The sequence below is a fragment of the Guillardia theta genome (genome assembly GCF_000315625.1).
Source record: "Guillardia theta CCMP2712 unplaced genomic scaffold GUITHscaffold_22, whole genome shotgun sequence".
NCBI lineage: Eukaryota > Cryptophyceae > Pyrenomonadales > Geminigeraceae > Guillardia > Guillardia theta.
Window position 1 is genome coordinate 283,725 of NW_005434652.1, and position 19,268 is coordinate 302,992.

Below are 19,268 nucleotides of genomic sequence, written 5' to 3' on the forward strand. Positions count from 1 at the left end.
GCCCCAATCGTCACAGAACAGCAACTACTTTTACCTTGTGCACCATCTGTAGATCGAGCCTCTCCTTCCTCGGATTGGTGCCCAAGTACCCTCCGTCTCGTTAAGGGAAAATAGACGCCCCCTCTTCTTCCCCCCCCCCCCCCCTCCTCCTCCTCCTGTAGCTGCTGACCTTCACCCCAGTGGCGCAAGACAGAGGTCGCCGTCTGATGTCCATCTGTGATGTTGGTGCCGATGATCCCGCTGGGCCCCCGACGCAGCCACCTGCCCCATGACACTCATCGCCATGGTCTTTCCCCTTCGCTCCTCCTCACCCGCTCACGTAGAGACCAGGCTCTACATTCCCGCCTTCGTTAGGCACAATGTGACTCTGCAGATGAATCGAGTCACGTAGACAGTTGGAAGTAAGGGGGCGATAGGACCTTGGTGTCGAAAGGAGCGCCTTCCATGGGCAGACTTTTGTAGCCGACCGAGCGCAGGAGCATGGAGCAAGGGAGGGTTTTGGTCGAGTCGGTCGGCACGGCTTTTCTCTTCTCTGCTGGGCCTTCAAGGGCATTCCTGCCAGCAAAGGATCATCGATGCATATCACAATCGTCGTCATCACTTTCTAAGCTCGATCGCTCCAACCTTGGAGGGATTCTTGTCGTCAGCTAGCACCCTCACGGGAGATTGTAAGAAGTGAAGGTGAAGATTCTTGAGCAAGAAGTGAGATATCTAGCAGAGCGCATCGACAACCAACCTTCCTGGCATCGGAAGTCTTGGGCTTGCCTGCTGTCTGTTGAACCAGTTCCACCATTCGCTTTGTCGGTCGCTTCTTCGCAACCGTCTACGGTATGTCAGGACAGGCCTCGTTGTTGTACAGCAAGACAAGTCCAGACCTCTGCATCGATGGCATCCAGTTGAATCTCCTCGGGGAGGATGTGAGTGTTGATCCCCTGCAAGTTGATGATCTCTCGCAACTCAGCTGCAACCGGTCATGATCAATCAACTCGGTCGGGGAGACAGGAAGGACTCTACCGATGGTCCATGCCGCCTGGGCTACACCTCTCCTTCCTATGATGTGCACGTCCTCTACCTTGCTCTGTTCACCCAGTGAGAACCCGATCCACAACAAAAGGAATTCATCAACGTCAATGCGGTTCCACGGGGATGTTCTCCGTTACCTTGCTGAGGACTTCAATTGCATGATCTGCGATGTCTGTCTTGGCAAGCTCCGGAACAGGTTTGAGGAGGATCCTGCCGATATCGATAGCTACGTTGCCATTCCCGATGATCGAGACGCTGGAGATGGACTCGAGGCTAGAGATCAAGTCCGTGTAGAATGGGTGCCCGTTGTACCTGCAACAAGAAAAGCATCTCAGCAAACCTTGCAACAGGAACAAAGAAGAGCTTCAAAGACACTAATACTCATCACCACACACAAGACCAACACAATCTCCCATCACACACAAGTGCTCAGACTGCACCAACGGCAACAAATCTCACCAGTTGACGAACGACCGGGCGGAGAGCGATCCCTCCATGGTCTCCCCCTCGATCCCCAGGTCCCGATCAGCTGCCGCACCATAGGACAGCACGACTGCATGATACATGGCTCGTAGATCGGCAAGGCTGACGTCCTTGCCGACACAGACGTGTCCCATGAATTGACATCGTGGATCTTGCAATACGCGATCGAATTCAGCGGTGACATTCTTTGTGTCGGCATGATCGGGAGCCACTCCATAGCGCACGAGGCCTGCGCGATCAATATCAGAACGTACAAGAAGAACATTCCAAAAGATTGAAGCTTGCTGCCGCTCAAAAGAGCGCAGGTTGGCATCTTTCAAGAATTTCTCACCGTATGGCGTTGGGAGCATCTCAATGAAGTCGACCTCGACGTTCTCCAACCCCTTCATGATGTCCCGTGCAGTGTAGAATCCTGCTGGTCCACATCCTACAACTGCCACTTTCATGCTCTTGCCCTCGTTCCCTGAAGCCGCTGATGACAAACTCCTTGTTGGGTACGACTTGAGTTGTGCCCGGGAAGCAGGAGGCACAGAGCTGATCCTCCTCGCGTTCTCCGACATGTTTGCTCGGCGTGCTGCATGGAGGTAATCAAGGCGCCTTGCAGTCTTCAGCATGAAACCTCGCCCGCCCGCCCCTCCCATCCTCGTCGCCACCATCTGCATCAATTTTGCTTCCCCAGCCATCTTCTCAGGATTTCGTACCCTACGACCCCTCAACTTTCCTACCCCACCCCCCAATTTCACATATTTGTTCCTCCCACCCCTATTTTCCCTACTACCCACCAGGTGTACATCCTTTTGTCGACAGCACAACCCTCAACGAAAGCAGTCATGGCGAGTACCCCACGTACCCTCTCATCTCCAGTACCCTACCTACCCTTGTGACCCCACCCCATCAAGGGATACTCTTTCGCTTCTTGTAAAATCGCACTAGTCGGGTTTGTGGGCCAGAAGCCTTTTATCCGACCGGTCGGTTACAGAACGTTATGTGAGCTCTGTAACCGTTACAAGTCAACCAATGTCAGATATTGTAACGGACATGGAGTGTGCCAACATAGAAGGACAAAGAAGAGCAGGGGGGAAGGAGAGGGGAAGACGGGAAGGGAGGAGGGAAGGAGAGGGAGAGAGGGAGAGAGGGAGGGGAAGAAACAGAGACAGAGACAGACAGACAGACAGACAGACAGACAGACAGACAGAGACAGAAACTCAGACTCAGAGAGACAGAGACAGAGAGTAGAGGCAAGCAGGGGGATGAGGAGGGCAGGAGGAGATAAACAGTCTAGCCTTGATTACACCAGAACGATGCGGGATGTTTCATTAGGGAACGAAGAGGAAGAGGAGCTGTCTATTATGATTGATCTTTGAGCAGCGAGTTTCTTTTATTCGTACCTTCTTTGTGACATCTTCGTTTCCTTGCATGCAGGAAACCGCCGCTTGCCATGGCTCTGGGAGAATAAGTCCATTGCCAGACCTGAGAGAGCGCGTTAGTCCTTCCATACAAGTTCTCCCATATCCCAGATCAAGACATGTCTTCTTTCAGAGCAGCAAAACATGTCGGCTCATGGATGGTGCGGAGCTGGACAGGAAGGGCATGCACAGCAGCGATTGTTTGGCACCAGTACGACACGCACTTTAAGCATGCTCGGTTCAACAGGAACGTTCGAAGCATCTGGGCAGCAGTTGAGACACTAGTTGACTACAAGTTCCTGTTCTCGCGTCAGAGGACGGCTGAAGAGCTGGAGGCTCTGCACGAGCGAGTGGCCAAGAGATGGTACGACGTGTGCTGCAAGAACGCAGGGCTCTACATCAAGCTAGGGCAGCAGATCGCTACCATGAATCACATCCTCCCTCCTCCCTACCTCAAGTACTTCTCGGAGCTGCACGACCAGGCACCGAGCGTGAGCTACGAGGTTGTGGAGGGGATCTTCAGGAAGGAGTTCAACGGCAAGAAGCCTCAGGAAGTGTTCCTGGAGTTTGACAAGGAGCCGATCGCCTCCGCATCGATCGCTCAGGTTCACCGGGCTCTGCTGTCGGACGGGACGCCGGTAGCAGTGAAGATCCAGAAGCCGGAGATTGCTGTGCAACTGCCGTGGGACCTGGCATGTTTCCATCTCCTTGTGTTCTGCTTCGAGAAAATATTTGACCTGCCCATGTACTGGACAGTTGAGCCCGTGTGCCAGGTGATGAAAGTGGCGGAGGAGAGGAGAGGAGAGGAGAGGAGAGGAGAGAGGAGAGAGGGAGAAAGAGGGAGGAGTGGAAAGAGGAGAGAGGAGAAGAGGGCAGAGGGCAGAGGGCAGAGGGCAGAGGGCAGAGAGAAGAAGAATGGGACAGGACGAGGTCTGATGACGTGGCAGGCGGTGAGGCAGGAAGTTGACTTCCACATCGAGGCGAGGAACTCGAAGCTTGCAAGGGATTTCTTCGAGGAAGACAAGTAAGTCCGTGTGATGGAAAGAAGGTCTGTGGTGGGTAAGACTTGTTTGCAGACGGTTCTACATCCCTTCTGTGTTGTGGGAATACACGTCGAGAAGGGTGCTCACCATGGAATGGATTGATGGAATCAAGATCTCGAAGCTCAGCACGTTGAGGTGAGGGAGAGGGGGGGGGTTGCAGAGGAGGGAGATAAGGGAGAGGAATGATAGGAGGGAGAGGAGGGAGAGGAGGGAGAGGAGTGGGAGAAATGATAGCAAGGAGAGAAGAGAAAGGAGGGAGGGGAGGCAGTCAGGGTTCGCACTGACATGAACCTACAGAGAGAATGGGTTCGATGTCGCAGCTGTAGCTCATCTGATGGTTGAAGCCTTTTCCCGTCAAATCTTCCTCTCCGGTGATGAAGAATTCTTTGCTTTCTTTGTCTCTCTCGTCCTCCCCCGCACATACTTTGCCCCTCTCCCTCTACTCTTTCATCACTCACTCTCTCGACTCATTCCTTCTCGCCTATTGCATGCTTTCTGCAGGTGTCTTGCTTTCTCTTTCTTTCTCCTCTTCCTCTTCCTCTTCCCTCTCAAGCTCCTGCCTCTTGTCTTCTCTGATGTCTTTCAGGTTTTGTGCATGCGGATCCACACCCGGGCAACATGCTCGTCAGAAGAAGGCCCAACAGTCGAGAGACTCAGGTTGAGACCTGCTCCTGCTCCTGCTCCTGCTCCTGCTCCTGCTCCTGCTCCTGCTCCTGCTCCTGCTCCTGCTCCTGCTCCTGCTAATTTGATTGTCAGCTTGTCATCCTTGATCATGGATCGTACCTAAGGTGAGAGAAGAGAGGTGGCAACGACGCTTCAAGTCTGTTCACTGCTTATCTTAGTGAATCGGAGAAGTTTCGCAAGCAGTACTGTGAGCTCTGGAAGGTAGACGTTACACCTGAACACACATCGTACCTCATATCTTGTCTTACATGTTACACCTCTCATATGAACCTGCACATGAAATCACGCCTGAAACTCGCATGCCGAATTTCGCTCTTGAACCTGTTATGTTTGTCCTGCTCATAGCTGAGGTAAACAGGCCATGGTCTTGCTAGATACTGCAACTGTCGACTCGATCTGCAAAAGTTGGGGGATCAAGGTTCGACAAGCCAAGTCTTATCTTGCTTGATGGTGTAGTACAGTGTTGATGATGATCTGACTTTGACCGACAGGACAGCAACTTCTTTGCTAGCCTGCAGCTTCTCAAACCTTACAACCCGGAGAAACACTCGGTGAGAGAAAGGAGACTGACTGCTCGCCCATAAAGTTTGAAGCTCACGCTCAACTATCGTTGCAGGTTCATCTCAACGCCACGACGATGGAAGACATCGTCAAGTTGCAAGTGGAAGCATACGAGCGAGTGAAGAGGCTTCTTGGAGATTCTCAGCAGGTCAAGTGATGACATGTGGTAAAGATCAACTTGGACAGTTTGTGATCCATGTGACCAGGTTCCTCGCGAGCTCATTCTCTTAGGAAGAAATCTGAACATAGTTCGCTCGAACAACAAAGGTGATGAGATTTTTTGGAGTCGAGCCTGGGAAGATGATGAATCGGAGGCAATCATGATGATAATGAGAACAGTTCTCATGGTGCCGATGATAACAGATTTGATTTGAAATGATGCAGCTTTCTCAAACAATTCTTCACTCCTGATGGTCTTGACACGTTCATGCAGGAATGGGAAGCTCTGTCAACCGAATCAACATGATGGCTCATTTCGCGGCTGAGGGAATTTCTGTAGACCTTGAAAATCCTCTCGATGCCGAACTGTGAGCATTCTGCTCCTTATCCTGCTCCCTCCCACCCTTCTCATCCTGCTCCCTCCCACCCTTCTCATCCTGCTCCCTCCCACCCTTCTCATCCTGCTCCTTATCCTGCTCCTGCTTCTCTTTCTTCCCTTCTTTCGTTCCTCTTCCTCTCGTCCTGCTCCCTATCGTTTCTCCTTGTGCCTTATCCTCCCTCCTCTCCTTTCATGCCTACCTGCCCACCTCCTCATCTCGAAGCTTCCCCAATTCCCCTGATACCTTCCCTGTTCCCCTTTTCATCCCTGTCATCATTTGTTTTCTCCTCCTCTCTCCTCCTCCCTCATTCTTGTTCGCAGCTACAAGTGGTACCTCGAAAGGATCGCCCATCAGCCGCCGGCCCAGGAGATTCTGCGGTCAGACAACCTCGCGGCTGCAGCGATGGGGAAGAGCAGGGCTGTCTTCTTGAACAGATCCTTTGGTGACCCCTCCTCCCCGTGCACTCCTGCTCCTGCTCCTGCTCCTGCTCCTGCTCCTGCTCCTGCTCCTGCTCCTGCTCCTGCTCCTGCTCCTGCTTCTTCCTCGCCTGCCCCTTCCCCGGCTCCTGACTTCTGCGTATGAGCTCACTAAAGCTTGCCACCATCTTGTCCTCCTGCTCCTCCTGCTCCTCCTGCCAATCCCCCCCCCCCCCTTGCCCCCTCTCCATACTCACTCCTCGGTGGTTGCAGGACGTATCATCGACCTCAACCTGCTCTTCTTCAAGTCGCAGCTTCTTCTCATCTCTGTTGTATACTACACCACTCAGCTCTGGCGAAAGGCCAATGAGGTTCTCTTCGGTCGCAAGGTGATCTGATGTGTCTCCCATCCCGCATCCCTGCTCCGGCTCCTCCCCTGCGTCGCAGGCTGATTGTGAGGCCTGCCCTCGCTCTCGCTCTCTCGCTCTCTCGCGCTCCCTGCTGTTCTAGCTTCTCCTAACGGCTGATCTCGAGCAGGTCGGGGGGTTCGAGGACATCCTTGAGGCGAGTGTGGCTGCGACCATCGAGGCTAAGTTGGGCTTCAAGCTCAACCTCGACCATGGCGTGGACAAGTGCTTCGGGTGACTCGCCCGGCGTCACTCCCGTACTGAATGACGTACCACTACTTGAGTGAATGACATCCGACGATCATCACATGATCATGTGACTCAGGCGCTTGGAATCAGACGGTAAAGAACTTAGGGCCGGGCCCACCGCTCACTGAGTCAGCAGTGACCCCCCGGTCTCGGTACGGTCACCTCACTGGCCCGGCCCGCCGGCCGCTCGGATCGGATATTCGGGCCGACACGACTTCGGGGCGGCAGGATCCCGGCCCGGTACTCCTTAGACGACCCCCCTGTCCGAGCCCAAATTGTACCCCAAGAACCCTAGAAGTATCCAAAGGAAAATCGACCACCCACCCCCTCCTGGCGGCTTCTGGATCTAGTCCTTGGCCCCCTCCTCCCCTATTGGCCCCCTGGTACCCCCCTGATTGTCTGTGACTTTGTACGGTCGTATTCCTCCCGCCCATGACTGTTAAAGGGGTGGGTGGTGTATTATACAGGATGAGGGTACAGACTTTTATCTTCTCCTGAGGACGGGATAGTTTTTTTTTAGAAGGATTTAGAGATGCTTGATGCACACATGGCGACGAATGAAATGAATCCTACAAGATATCTGGTTCTAGGCCTGGCCTTCTCTTGGTTTGCAGCTCTGGTTGCCCCTTGTCATGGCTTCGGGATCCCGCCGGCATTGGAATCGTCTCATGCCTGGTTGCAGTCAAACCTGGTTCCCGTCAGGGACCTCAACTTACTAGCATCGCGGTCCCGCTTGTCTGCCTTGTCAGCTACTAGGATGGGCTTAGGTCCGAGGCCCTCACGCAGAATACTGCCAATCTTCTCAGCCGCTCGCGGGCGGGTACGGATCTCAGCCATAAGCTCTGGGAAAGCATATGTCACTGAGGTGTGCGATCTCGAATGTGTATGTTATTGCATTGGAGCTGCAGAAGAAGGACATGGAGACGGAGCTGCAGCTGCAGAAGAAGGACATGGAGAAGGAGCTGCAGAAGAAGGACATGGAGAAGGAGCAGCAGAAGAAGGACATGGAGAAGGAGCTGCAGCTGCAGAAGAAGGACATGGAGACGCAGCTGCAGAAGAAGGACATGGAGACGCAGCTGCAGCAGCTTGCTAATTACTACAAGTGTCAACTGTCATTCCTCACCCAAAGGTGTGCATCAGGCTTGATTGAAATATGCGGAATGATATTGATGACGCAGGTATATCCTTGAGAAGCTGTTCAGGAAATTCAATCTATGTTGTCGAAGAAGGATCTCAATGCGATGCTGAAAGGAGATATTTCTATGACTGCCGTAAATCGGCTCTTGAAGGATGAGGAGCACGCAAGGTTTCGACGGAAAGTGTGGGAAACGATCGGGGTACCACAGGACCTTGTGATACCCACGTTTGATTCAAAAACGATGTTGTATGGGCAGCTCTCTGAAGTGATACACGGGTCATCGGGAAAGCATGTGTATCTACCGTCGAATGCAGGCGAATTGGAGATCAGATTTTTCGGTGAGGTTTCAAAGCTTTTCGAGAAGGATGTAGACTATTTCGACGTCGTGTCGGTAAATGCGGGAGAGACCCTGGAAGCTGATTTTCCCCCAAAAAACCAAACGAATTCGTCCGGATATTCAAGGTGATAACTGGGACGGTTGGGTCTCCTTGTCCCTCGCCGTGGGGGTCTAGGCCCCTCTCCAACCAAGTCGGCCTTGCGCGCCTACCGTACGGTACCGCGGCAGTACTGCAGGAAGAAAGGCAAACAGTGGAAGGACATGTAGGACGTGACGGCGTTTTGTGTGTTGGAAGTAAAGAGTTAGTTTTGTTGCTACAGGAAGATGCAGAAGTAGAAAGTACAAAGAGACCACAGAGGCGCGCCACTTTAGACTATGATTGTGTATGAGAGCCCATACGCGGCCGAACAACATTCTACTTTGAAACAAATTGAAATTCGTTCTTTCGGATAGTACAGCTCGTACCGAATCACTTTTTGAAATTTCTCGGCGTACACCTCCTTGGCGGAGCTTCCTCAGGCGTGCGACAATGGCTGGATCCCCTCGCCTGAATTATTTGGGACGTCGGGCAGTGTGCTTTTCATCCCCGCCCAGCGGGAGCTCACGGCTCAGTTCCTCTCGGAGTTTCCTCGGTTCCGCAGTATTCGGGCTCACCTTTCTGAGCGCCAGAGATCTTTGTTGGCACACCACTCCAGCTTCTCTACTCCCCTTCGAGTACCAGGCCACCCGGTTGATGAACTTCTGTCTCAGTTTACCCCTCAGCGCACGATTTGGCACTCGACTATGGAAAGTACAAACCTTGGGATCTTTGAGCAGCAGCCCATCAGCTTGGTGGCTGCCGCTGACAAGTTTCTTCATGGATTGCCGGTTGACCTCCCGCCGCACTGCGATCGATGCCATCATCTTCTCCGTCATCCTGGGGGGACCACACACATGGCAACCTGCAGGCACCGCAGCCAGTTATGGACTGATGCGCATGAGAAGTGCAATGCCGTCCTCAGTACCCTCATCAAAGATTCCGGAGTGAGATGCCGCGTCCACGTGCAAGGCGTACCCGGCACCAGGCAGAACGTTTCCCAACATGGCCCGGAAGATCATCATGTAGGGGACTTTGAACTTCCACAACTGATGGCTACTGGCGGCGGATGGCATGGGTTAATCCTGGACTTCAGCATGTCACATGTGTTTGACAATGATGGAATACCGGACCTCGCTCGGAGCAAACTGCAAGCGGCAGCACAGCGGAAGATCCGAGGGCATCGTAATGCATATGCTCAGCACGTCCCGCCAAAGGCCTTTCTTCCCATCATCGCCAGCACTGATGGCCTCTTGCAGGACGATGCGTTGCGCTTTCTGTGGTGGCTGGCGGATCGCTCGGCGAACAAGGAAACGGCAGCGCTGGATGGTCTCTCGGCCTCGCAAGACGTCTCAGGTGATCCGACTTGCAAACGCATTCGGTCCAGGATCTTCCGTCAGCTCAAGGCCTCCCTGTCCTACGCTGCCATCATCGCGGGTGCATCCCGGTATGCGTCTCATTCCTTCGGCGGCGGCCACCGCGACATCGCTGGCATGGCCGCGCGGGGACTTGTCCTGCGCGCCGTTAAGTGAAGGTATCAGTTAAGTTTGGGGGACAGCAGTCGGCAGGATTAGGTTTGGTTCTCGCTGTCTTTTCTCTTCTCGCCGTTTGGCCTGTGCGACAGTGAAGGGGGTTGCCCTTTGAAAATAGGGGAAGCCGGCTGGAGTTGAAGTGCACTCTGGTACTAAAGACTAGACTACTGGGTGGGGTTATCCAAAGTATTGGGAAATGGGGTACTTTAACAGGGAAAATGATGGGTCAGGGTACTTATGGCTACAGAAAGGGGGTAGGGATATTTATGTCGACGGGTGGGGTCTGTGAGAGTACATGACGCGGTCAGGTGACCGCGAAACGTGTAAAGATGCAAACCACCCCCTCATTGATCATGAAATATACCGGTAATACAGCGTTCTTGACAATGTACCGGTGTGTTCATAGCTTATCTTCAGCCATGGGCGGGGGGTAAGGGTGATGGCACCTAGCGATGCGTGCGTACCCCCACCCCTGGACTCTGGACGTCTTAGCAAATCATCTTGAAGTACCCATATGCCAACAGTTCTTTCAAGGGGTACTTCTACATTGTAGTAAGCAAGAGTCACCCCCCCACCCCCTCTCTCTCTACCTGTACCTCCCTGACTCCGTCTTTAATAAATCAGTTTTTAGAGTTAAGTGGTCAGCCCCAGTCATGTCTATAGGCAACCCCGTAACCCTACCCTTTACATTTATACCCCATTTCCTTTGCACCCCTACCTATCTTTTGATAGTCGAATACCCCTAAAAATGACTCATATCATTTACACCCACCCCTTGTTCTGGCGAACCCTACCAATGCTGAATCTAGCTTGTCGACACTATGTTGGGTACGTTGCGCCCCGGAAAACTTCGGGGTGGGGGTGAAAATGGGGGGGTGGGGGTAGATGACTTTAATCACCCCTACCCCCCTTTTCGTAGAAGTTTCCAATGTGGCCGTTCCGCTGCTTAGGAAGGTGATACATGGGTCTAAAAGTACCGGTTCTTTCATACTGATTTGAAGGGTCCTGTGCGACGAAAGGGGGTACAAGTAAGCGAAGCTAGAAAGGCAACAGACATGGGGTGGAATATGGGAGGAGGTGGTATTGAAGGGGTGGGGTGGGATGGGGGGAAAGAGTGGTGGGAGGAAATATCCTGTGGCATTACAGGAAGCACTAAGCGCAAGGGAGCAAGACCAAGGGACAAGCAGTCGAGGAGAAGAGAAGAAGAGCAACGACCACATCAGAGTTCAGCAAAGACATCTCCGAACAGCAACAGCAAGAAGAAGAAGGAGAAGCAACAGCTAGGACAACAACCAGAAGTACAAAACAACAAAGAAAGTTAACTAGACAAAACGAAGAACAAGCTTTGCTATTAGAAATGGAGAACGATAGAGTATCTAGGTATCACAAGCTCAAGGGACTGTTTCAGTTCCGTCAGAAGGAAGCGGCAAAGCATTTGGTGAGTGTTCTGATGAGATCGAAGTGAATGGAAACTTACACTCTGTTACAGGGCGTCTCGTTGACTACCATCAAGAAGTACTGTCGTCAGGCAGGGATTCACAAGTGGCCTTACGCAAGGGAGAACATCGAAGTTAACCCGAGGTCAAAGCGACAGCAAAAGACCGAGTACATACAGGAGAAGGCAGCGAGATGTGTTGGAGCTCTCAGTGACGAAAACATGCTCGTGGAAAACAGCCGTATCCTCAAGCGACCCGAAGTTTCGGCGGAGCACTCGCTATTGAACAACTCGATGGTTCACATGAAAGTTGTGCTTGAGAGCGACTGGTTCCGAGACGCGTTCGATTATATCGAGACCGCCATATGATAGAGCAAATCACATGTACACTAGATGAGACTGGAGAGTTTCTTACTGGGGTGGAAATCGAATCCTTCTTGTCTCATCATATCGATTCTGTATAAACTAAATCAATTCCGCAAACATATTATGTCTAACTTGATCATTACAAAGGATGTCTTGTTGCTCTTGTCTGGCAAGTTTTCTACTGTCCAAGGATATCAGCATTGTTTGTAGAGCTGGTAGCTTTGACAGATCCTCATGTCGCTCTTGCACTAGATGCATGCCTTGCAACATAACAGCTCAAAGATCGGCACAATCGTTGATGTCCTGTGTTGAAACTCGAACAGAACACAGGGAGGTCAAATCGCTGATGATCGCAATTCATCGTTTATTACATATGCACAAAAGACTGCCTTTGGCTCAAATTACATCCTTCCCATCCAGTGTCACTTAGGAGGCTTGCCAAGTAGTTCAGCCCGCAGCTGCTGGAGGGTCGGTCGAGCGTGACCTGCAGACACACGTTAGCAGTAGACCTCCTCCTCCTCCTCCTCCTCCTCCTCCTCCTCCTCCTCCTCTTGCTACTGACCTGGCTTGTGCTCCCCTTCATCGGTCGTTTCCTTGACATGGTCCACGCTCTCGCTCGAGGGCTGCGACTCGATGGTGATGATGGTTGTGGTGCTTGTCGAGTCGTGGATCTCAATGTTCTGCGTTCGATTTGCCTCTGCAAGGAGTGATGCGTCACAGCAGCACAAGAATCACCATGGTGCTCTTACTCGCTGCATGAGCCTGTACGCTCTTCTCCTGCTTCAAGACCTTGCGGACAATCGTCTTCTTCGTCTTGGCAAGGTACTGTCAAAACTCCATCATCAATCCTCGTGAAAGGCTGTACAACAGGAGCGAGCAACCTGTTTGCCCTCTTGCATGATGTCGGTCGGGAGCATGTCGACGATCGCTGCCCTGTAGAGTATGGATCAATCCGAGCATTGTTCTCCTTGCTCTGTTTACCTTGGCCCTTTGAGCAGGGCGTGCGACTGATCGAGGTACTTTGAGAGAGGTCCACCTGTGAGGGAGGAGATGAGGGCGAGAGCGAAGCATCATCAACGCAGACCTGCACGAAAATCGGTGTATGGGAAGAACTGCGATGAAAGGAACAGGGCTCAGGTCAAGACAGCACGAGGAAGGCAACTCAAGGCAGGGACTTACAGCATGCAGGCAGATGGCGTACACGAACATCTCGATCACAACGAGAAGGTTCTGGAGTCCTTTCGCAACGTCTTCGGACCTGAGCAGGAAGGTTACGAGCGGCAGCAACTTGAGGCATAGAAGACGTACGTGTATTCCAAGACTGGTGGGATCATGTCAACCTCGACAAGGAAGGTGACGATGATTTGCTGCCACCAAGAGAAGAAGACGACAGCCTGAGAAAGAGTTTACTCTCCTGGACTCAAGGGAAAGTTCTGCGGACCTTGACAACCAGGAACTTTCCGAGAGGATTGAGAGACATGAGCTCCTTTTTGAGCTGCAGGAAATTGCATTTGTGAGATGTGCACACAAAAGGCAGCTCAAGGAGAGGGAGTTCAGTGTCGGGAGGAAAACAGAATCAGTAACTTCAAAACCATGGACAAGACCAAAGACACAGACTCCGCTGTGCTTTAGTGGCATGCAAGCAAGAAGAGGGAGGAAGGGAGGGGAGAGGGAGAAAATTCTCACTTCGATGTAGAAGACAACTAGGCAATAAAGTGCCCAGCACTGAGAGCAGTTGATGATGATCAGCGTCCAGACATAGGCTTTGTCCACCGAGAAATGTCCTTCTCCATACCTAGAAAACAATGAGAAGGACGAGGGGCAGGATTGAAGAAGCGATGGAACAGAGAATGATGCCAAGCCATCTTTAGACAAGAAAGGGGACAGAAAGCATTTGAGAGCCGCACATGTCGTATTGTTGAAAGATTATGACCATGACAGCGACAAGGGTCCTGATGAACACATACTGCAAAAATATTAGGATGAAGTAAAGTTAAGGAGATGATCGAAACCTGCCAAACACCAATCGATGTCCGACGAAGAAATTGAGTGTCCAGTGTCCATTGTCTGCAGAAGCTCTCATATTAGTGCACTTCTCACGACGTTCATCGGGGTTACTTCAAACAACAGCACGGTGCGATGTGTTTGGCTTTGTTGGTTCCTTTCTCCGATGCTAGCTTGGCCATCTTTCGTACACAGATTAATCCCTATCATCAACATCTACGAATTTCCGTACTTTTGCCAGGGCAATATCGGGTGGTCCCATGAATTCAAGCAACAAGCGGAAAAAGGAGTAGACGACATAAGCCTTGCAGGAAAGGGGAGGGTAAGATTCAGAAACGCGAGACGAGAGAAGGAAGATGACAGACCTCGTAAGCTTCTCGAAGAGTCTCCATGATGAGTTTGTGGTCGTTGAATCTCAATGCGAGCCAGGACTCAATCTATGTGGCATTAGTCACTGCGGAAAAGTTGCCTTCCCGAACACATCCAACTTACTGAGTAGATAGGCACCATCCATAAGATGCGGATGTAATGTCTTTGTAAAGGAGAAACGTAATGCAAGATGTGCATGTGAATGTCATGAAGAGAGATCGGAACAGAGACGGCCACAAAGACAGCTCCTATCGCCCATGCAAGCACATGTTCCCCATATTGCTTCTGAATGACAAGTTGTAGCGAGAGGAAGGAAAGGAGGCCGACCAAGATGAACGTAATCGCTAGCATGATCCGACTTGTCTCAACCCACCATCTGTTAACGTGAACTCCATACATGGAGATGAAGTTCGCTGTCGGCGCTTGCCTCGGTTCATCATCATCCGCATGCGATGTCGATGAAGCTGCGTGCTTTTCACCTCCACCCTGAGGATCCGGATCAGAAGAAGATTACACCGAAGCCTTCAAAGAGACAAGATAGCACTACACGTACCGATTCGTGAGATTCCTCATACTCATAATCTTCAGAGCACCAAATTGCCTCCTGTTGATCGGGTCAGCAACAATCCGTTCAATGCAGCAGACCCTGGACGAGTCGTCAAGACCTGGAAGTCGAGATCATCTTCGTCTCTATTCCACAACGGTTTCACTTCTAGCTTCTGTTGTCTTACAAGCTCGCGCAGCTCCTGCACTCTCCTCGAATATTCGCTCTTCTTCGTGCCCGACGACGACTCAGACGCTGCAGAGGAGTTGGCCTTGTGTGTTTTAGGCTTGCTTGTGAAGGAGGGAAACAACCCAGAAAGCCTTGCCTTCCAGCTCTTGCTCTCATCTGTAAGGAAACAGAAACACGCACATCACATTGTCGAAATCATTCGCATGCGTTCAGTCAAACCTGCATCCACGAGCTTTTGATGCATGCTTTCAGAGCCTTTGGAACAGCACAGAAAAATTTCAGAACAAACAAGAACAACAATAGAAAAGTCTTGATACCATTGACTGAAAGATCTCCAGCCTTCTCCAACGCATCATCGTTGGTGGCACTACCAACCCTCCCTTTTTCCATGATGGTTCAAGTTTGGAAAGGATATGGCAGCAGGACTTAGAGTCCAAAGGGGAATGGAGTATCGATGGACTGAAGACTCAGAAACAGGATCCGGTAAGAGTGAACAAGCTTTCCCTTTCTTTAGTTTTCCTCCATAACACCGCTCTGCTAATTCCTTCGGGGATGTTGCAACCAAACAGAAAAATTGTTACCCCCGTTTGCTGATTTGCCTTCTCTCACTCCACCCACAACATCTGCATCCCAAAAAGCGCTTTAAAGCACGAGATTCCGCCATCTCCTTGTCTTCTCTGACCATGTTCCATCTTCCCCTTCTCGTCTCTTGCCGTCCCTAGTAATACATTTTTCGCCATGGCGGGATTGGGGACTATCAATGGAAATATTTTGGCAATCCAAGCATTTTTGGGCCTAGGTATATGAATTTCTTCATATCTTGATAGGACCTTGTCCTAGGACTAACTTCAAGATTAACATCTAAATTACATGGTTCGAAAATTGACTACACAGGGTTCTAGTCAAACAATTGAAAACTTGAACTACCCCTACCCCCAATTTTCGCTTCAAAATGACCCACTATGCTATCTCTGGATCATTCCCCTAGAGTTCCAAACTTTACTCCCCCAAACATCGCCACTGTAGTTTTGAAAAAGGGGCACGAAACTGAATTTATTTGATTTAAATTAAGCTTTCTGATAATATATTTGAGGAGGCATAGTGAATTTTATTGAGTCAAGCCTTTGAAGGTCGCCGACCGTGTCCGGACTCGGTCACGAGAGTCCGTCCGGCCCGAGCCTGTTCCGGGCCTCAGTCCTGCGGCGCTTTATTATAGCCTATCATAGTGTGTAGTAAACATGAAAGTCAAACTCAGTCAGTAGTCAAAGACTGCCCGGCCGGTCAAACGAAGATTCTCCGAGTTGTCCCAGTGAAAAGCCTCTTTCGTTTCTTTAAGTTCTTCCTTGCGGCAGTGCGGCCTTGGCAGAGTCTTGACTTGACTTCTCCCGGCGGCGTCGACCGTCGCTAGCGAGTAAACCTGTCCGACAGGCTGGACGGTCCAGCCACACCTTGACATGTAAATCAGTGGTAACATGTGGCAAGTTGTTTTGCGACCTCGACAAGCGCCAAGCAGTCCCAACAAACAAAGAAACGCCATCGACGAACACCTCTATGAGGGCAAAGCAGAAGGTTAGTTGTGTTCAATCCAACAAGTGAGAAGCTGTCAATCTGTAACTCGGAGATGTGAACAATGGCTTGTTTGAGACCTATCATCGGTACTTGAGGTACGGTACGGTGAGAGACCAGGTAAACTGATTCGTATTACAGCTCACTGTGCTAGGACAGGCTGATACGTATGATAAACTGTACGGATGTTGTGTACACGATATAGAGTGTGACGATGCAACAAACGAGATAAGGACGAGTGTGATAGGATAGAAGATAGAAGTCTTTTAGTATACTTGAAGTGAACTAGGCACATTCAGCACACTTGCAACTTGATGTGCATGCAGGGAGAATGAAGGAGGCCGATCGCTAATGATGACGTCTGGAAACTCATGTAAACAGCAACAGTGATATCTTGGTTTCGGGGAGGGGGAGGGGGGTGGGGGGGATGGTTGTCCCTTCGAGAATGAAAGAGATCACCAGAGCAATCACTGCTTCGTTTATTTGAACACAACGAGCACGATAGACTACCGCTGTCGGCTAGGACATAAACCTATTGCCCGAGCATTGCAACATTGAAGGTGAATTTGAAGCAGAAATTCCCATCCCTGGAGGTTCGCCTCCGGTTTGCCACGTGTGCCCTGTTCCACAACGGAAAGATGTGTGACCGCAACCTTAGCACCGCAGCAGGTGACCTGCCATCTGCGCTTTGGAAAGCCCTTCACCGTGCCGTACCTGTCGTGTCTTTCTGTGAACGATTTCCTGTTTTCTTGTTGCCCTCACCCGGTGACCCGTGAACACATCCTACTTGCGTCGATGCCTTAACGTTGTGCTTTCTTTCTCTGAGGCAGACTCATGGGCCCTGTCAGCATGCTGACAGGGTCGCCTTCGAAGCCATGTCACTGCCATGCTGTGGCTGGATGAAAAAAAAAAACATTACTCATCAGACCCCTTCGTTTTGACTCAATTGAACCGGTAGTGACCGTATGAGTTCTCGAACTTGAGTTAAACGGCCAGGGAGCTGTAAAAGCATGAAGGTCAAACTGTAGTCAAAGCTTTTGGTTGTTAATTTATATAACAACCCATCCCTACTCTCCACGCTCCACCTTCTAGCGAACCCGACGATCCTTTCTCTTCCCTCCAAGTCTTGCCTGCTCTCAACCTACCACAGCCTGCATCTTACCCATCCTGCTCTACGAATGGTTGCAAATACAAAGAACAACCAAGCGCAAGGCGCTCTATCACCATCGTCAGCGAGTCCTTCTACCTCAGCAATCGCCAAGCAGCCCCCACAGACAACACAATGCCACCAACTAGCACCTCAGGCAGAGTCAAAGAACCAACGCTTGCGCGTGCTCAAAATCCGCTCCTTAGAAACGTGATGAGGGCAAAGGAGAAGGTCAGCTTGATCAACAGCAAGTGAGCAACAAACTATCATTCTGTAACTCGGAGACGAGAACAATTATTCATTTGTGTCCAATGTACATTAGATACAGCGTAAGACCAAGTAAAATATTTTGTCTGATAGCAAAAACCATTGAATAAATGTGCTTTGTCAGCAGACATGCCTCAAAGAATCCAAATCCCTTCTGCACCGAACCAAGCTCATACCGCAAACAAAATCGCACGTGTCAAGGAAAGAGATTCATGTCCTAGCGAGCAGCAGTAGCCTGCCCTGTTTGTTGTGATCCAGTAAACACAACTTCTGCTTGTTCTGGCAATCTATATTGAAACATTATTGATTGCAGAAACATGACTCTGGTCAGCAGTGAATGAAGTCCCGTCCCATGGATAGCTTACTGCATCTTGTGCTATGGTCCTTCTCCTATGATACACAATAGCCATTACTTTTTACTGAATAGCGCCCACTTCAACTTGTACCTCGTCCTTGTTGTTACATCGTCACAATGGTTGCACGAAGGATAAATGCGCTCGAGGAAGCGATGAATCAGGATGATTCCTCTTGCCAACGCAATCTGCTCAGAGACACATACGTGCAGCAATGCTGAAGACAAGAGGGTATCATGCATTTTGATCGTGTATATGTTGTATACACAATCTTGCGTAAGACCTTGAACTCCGATGATCTTAGGATCACAATTTATTAAGCACACTGAACACTCATCAGATCAGCACCATCGTCGTCCTATTTCCCTACGCTACGTCCAAGAGGCGTCCGGTATGAGCCCAGGATACAACAGTATGTGTGCCAAGACAAGCTGGGAGATTCTTGCACATGCATGGGTACTGGGGAGGAAGATAACAATCTTTGTTTAAGTCCGAGTTGTGTGTATCATATCCAATGTTGGTCTGTGGTCTACATCTGCTTGATATCGGCAAGTCACGTTAAGCTGCAGTTCAAGGAATCAGTCAAGCACGCTATCATTGTGCATCATCAGCAATCAATGATGATATCGATGCATCGATCTTTCGATACTCCGATGCCTTATGTTAGTCAACCCTGCAGTGACACCACGACTGACAGTTTGCACATCCCATCCCAACACCATACGGTCAACAGCTATCAATAAATCATCAGCGAACCCTCACGTCGGACCTTGATCGAGATCCTGAATGATGTGACGAGTCCGAGTCAAAATGCGTTCATCGGATATTTTTAGATTTCTGCGTTGATTTCGAAGTTCGAGAACTTTCTTACTCGAGGCGCTGCAGTGACAGGCTTGCCAGCCTGGCACTCCCTGGCAGGGCAACGTGACCTCATCCTGTAGAGGACCGTCCGACCTGGCAGTCACGGGGACTGACCGGGGACCGGCCGGGGGGCGTGTAAAGCTTGCCTGGCTTCAACTATTTGACCATTTGTTTGACCCGCTGATGACCGTCTGCTGCTCAGCCTCGAAACGGCGAGCTTTCAGAGCTTGTGTCTCCGTACTCGTTCGAATTCTTTTCTCTTTTTTCAACCTG

The 19,268-nt window shown here is 50.8% G+C and overlaps 5 protein-coding genes across 5 annotated transcripts in view; 3 read left to right on the forward strand and 2 right to left on the reverse strand.

Annotated features, from left to right (window-relative positions):
• The window catches only part of GUITHDRAFT_68762 (mitochondrial adrenodoxin reductase), a gene marked incomplete at both ends in the record, with an annotated part of 2,456 nt that extends 390 nt beyond the window's left edge, over positions 1–2,066 (reverse strand). Inside the window, 10 exons of the mRNA XM_005835350.1 lie at positions 170–261; positions 312–365; positions 394–555; positions 602–690; positions 737–823; positions 876–961; positions 1,015–1,078; positions 1,161–1,335; positions 1,483–1,735; positions 1,838–2,066. Coding sequence (XP_005835407.1) covers positions 170–261; positions 312–365; positions 394–555; positions 602–690; positions 737–823; positions 876–961; positions 1,015–1,078; positions 1,161–1,335; positions 1,483–1,735; positions 1,838–2,066 — 1,291 coding nt within the window. The remainder of the gene's footprint in view (positions 1–169; positions 262–311; positions 366–393; positions 556–601; positions 691–736; positions 824–875; positions 962–1,014; positions 1,079–1,160; positions 1,336–1,482; positions 1,736–1,837) is intronic.
• Positions 2,067–3,070: 1,004 nt separating this feature from the next.
• On the forward strand, positions 3,071–5,731 carry GUITHDRAFT_68815 (hypothetical protein; the record flags this gene model as incomplete). Its single annotated transcript, XM_005835202.1, has 12 exons — positions 3,071–3,685; positions 3,860–3,936; positions 3,989–4,090; positions 4,253–4,326; positions 4,542–4,612; positions 4,712–4,743; positions 4,798–4,840; positions 4,998–5,057; positions 5,131–5,190; positions 5,256–5,348; positions 5,407–5,467; positions 5,634–5,731. The coding sequence occupies 12 exons, from the start codon at positions 3,071–3,073 to the stop codon at positions 5,729–5,731; spliced, it is 1,386 nt and encodes a 461-aa protein (XP_005835259.1).
• A 1,621-nt stretch (positions 5,732–7,352) lies between these two features.
• Positions 7,353–8,602, forward strand: GUITHDRAFT_151843 (hypothetical protein). Its single transcript, XM_005835203.1, has 3 exons — positions 7,353–7,676; positions 7,714–7,989; positions 8,014–8,602. The coding sequence occupies exons 1-3, from the start codon at positions 7,374–7,376 to the stop codon at positions 8,413–8,415; spliced, it is 981 nt and encodes a 326-aa protein (XP_005835260.1). The 5' UTR covers positions 7,353–7,373; the 3' UTR covers positions 8,416–8,602.
• A 2,649-nt stretch (positions 8,603–11,251) lies between these two features.
• On the forward strand, positions 11,252–11,698 carry GUITHDRAFT_136797 (hypothetical protein; the record flags this gene model as incomplete). Its single annotated transcript, XM_005835204.1, has 2 exons — positions 11,252–11,332; positions 11,384–11,698. 2 exons carry the CDS (start codon positions 11,252–11,254, stop codon positions 11,696–11,698), a joined length of 396 nt encoding a protein of 131 aa, XP_005835261.1.
• Positions 11,699–12,043: 345 nt separating this feature from the next.
• On the reverse strand, positions 12,044–15,538 carry GUITHDRAFT_162440 (hypothetical protein). The gene is made up of 18 exons (XM_005835205.1): positions 15,119–15,538; positions 15,021–15,056; positions 14,734–14,957; positions 14,622–14,672; positions 14,192–14,554; positions 14,065–14,136; positions 13,932–14,003; positions 13,603–13,661; positions 13,382–13,490; positions 13,137–13,190; positions 13,004–13,089; positions 12,875–12,953; positions 12,780–12,807; positions 12,677–12,731; positions 12,577–12,628; positions 12,445–12,520; positions 12,258–12,392; positions 12,044–12,179 (listed from the first exon to the last, which is right to left on the reverse strand). Exons 1-18 carry the CDS (start codon positions 15,189–15,191, stop codon positions 12,118–12,120), a joined length of 1,686 nt encoding a protein of 561 aa, XP_005835262.1. The 5' UTR covers positions 15,192–15,538; the 3' UTR covers positions 12,044–12,117.
• Positions 15,539–19,268: the final 3,730 nt, after the last annotated feature.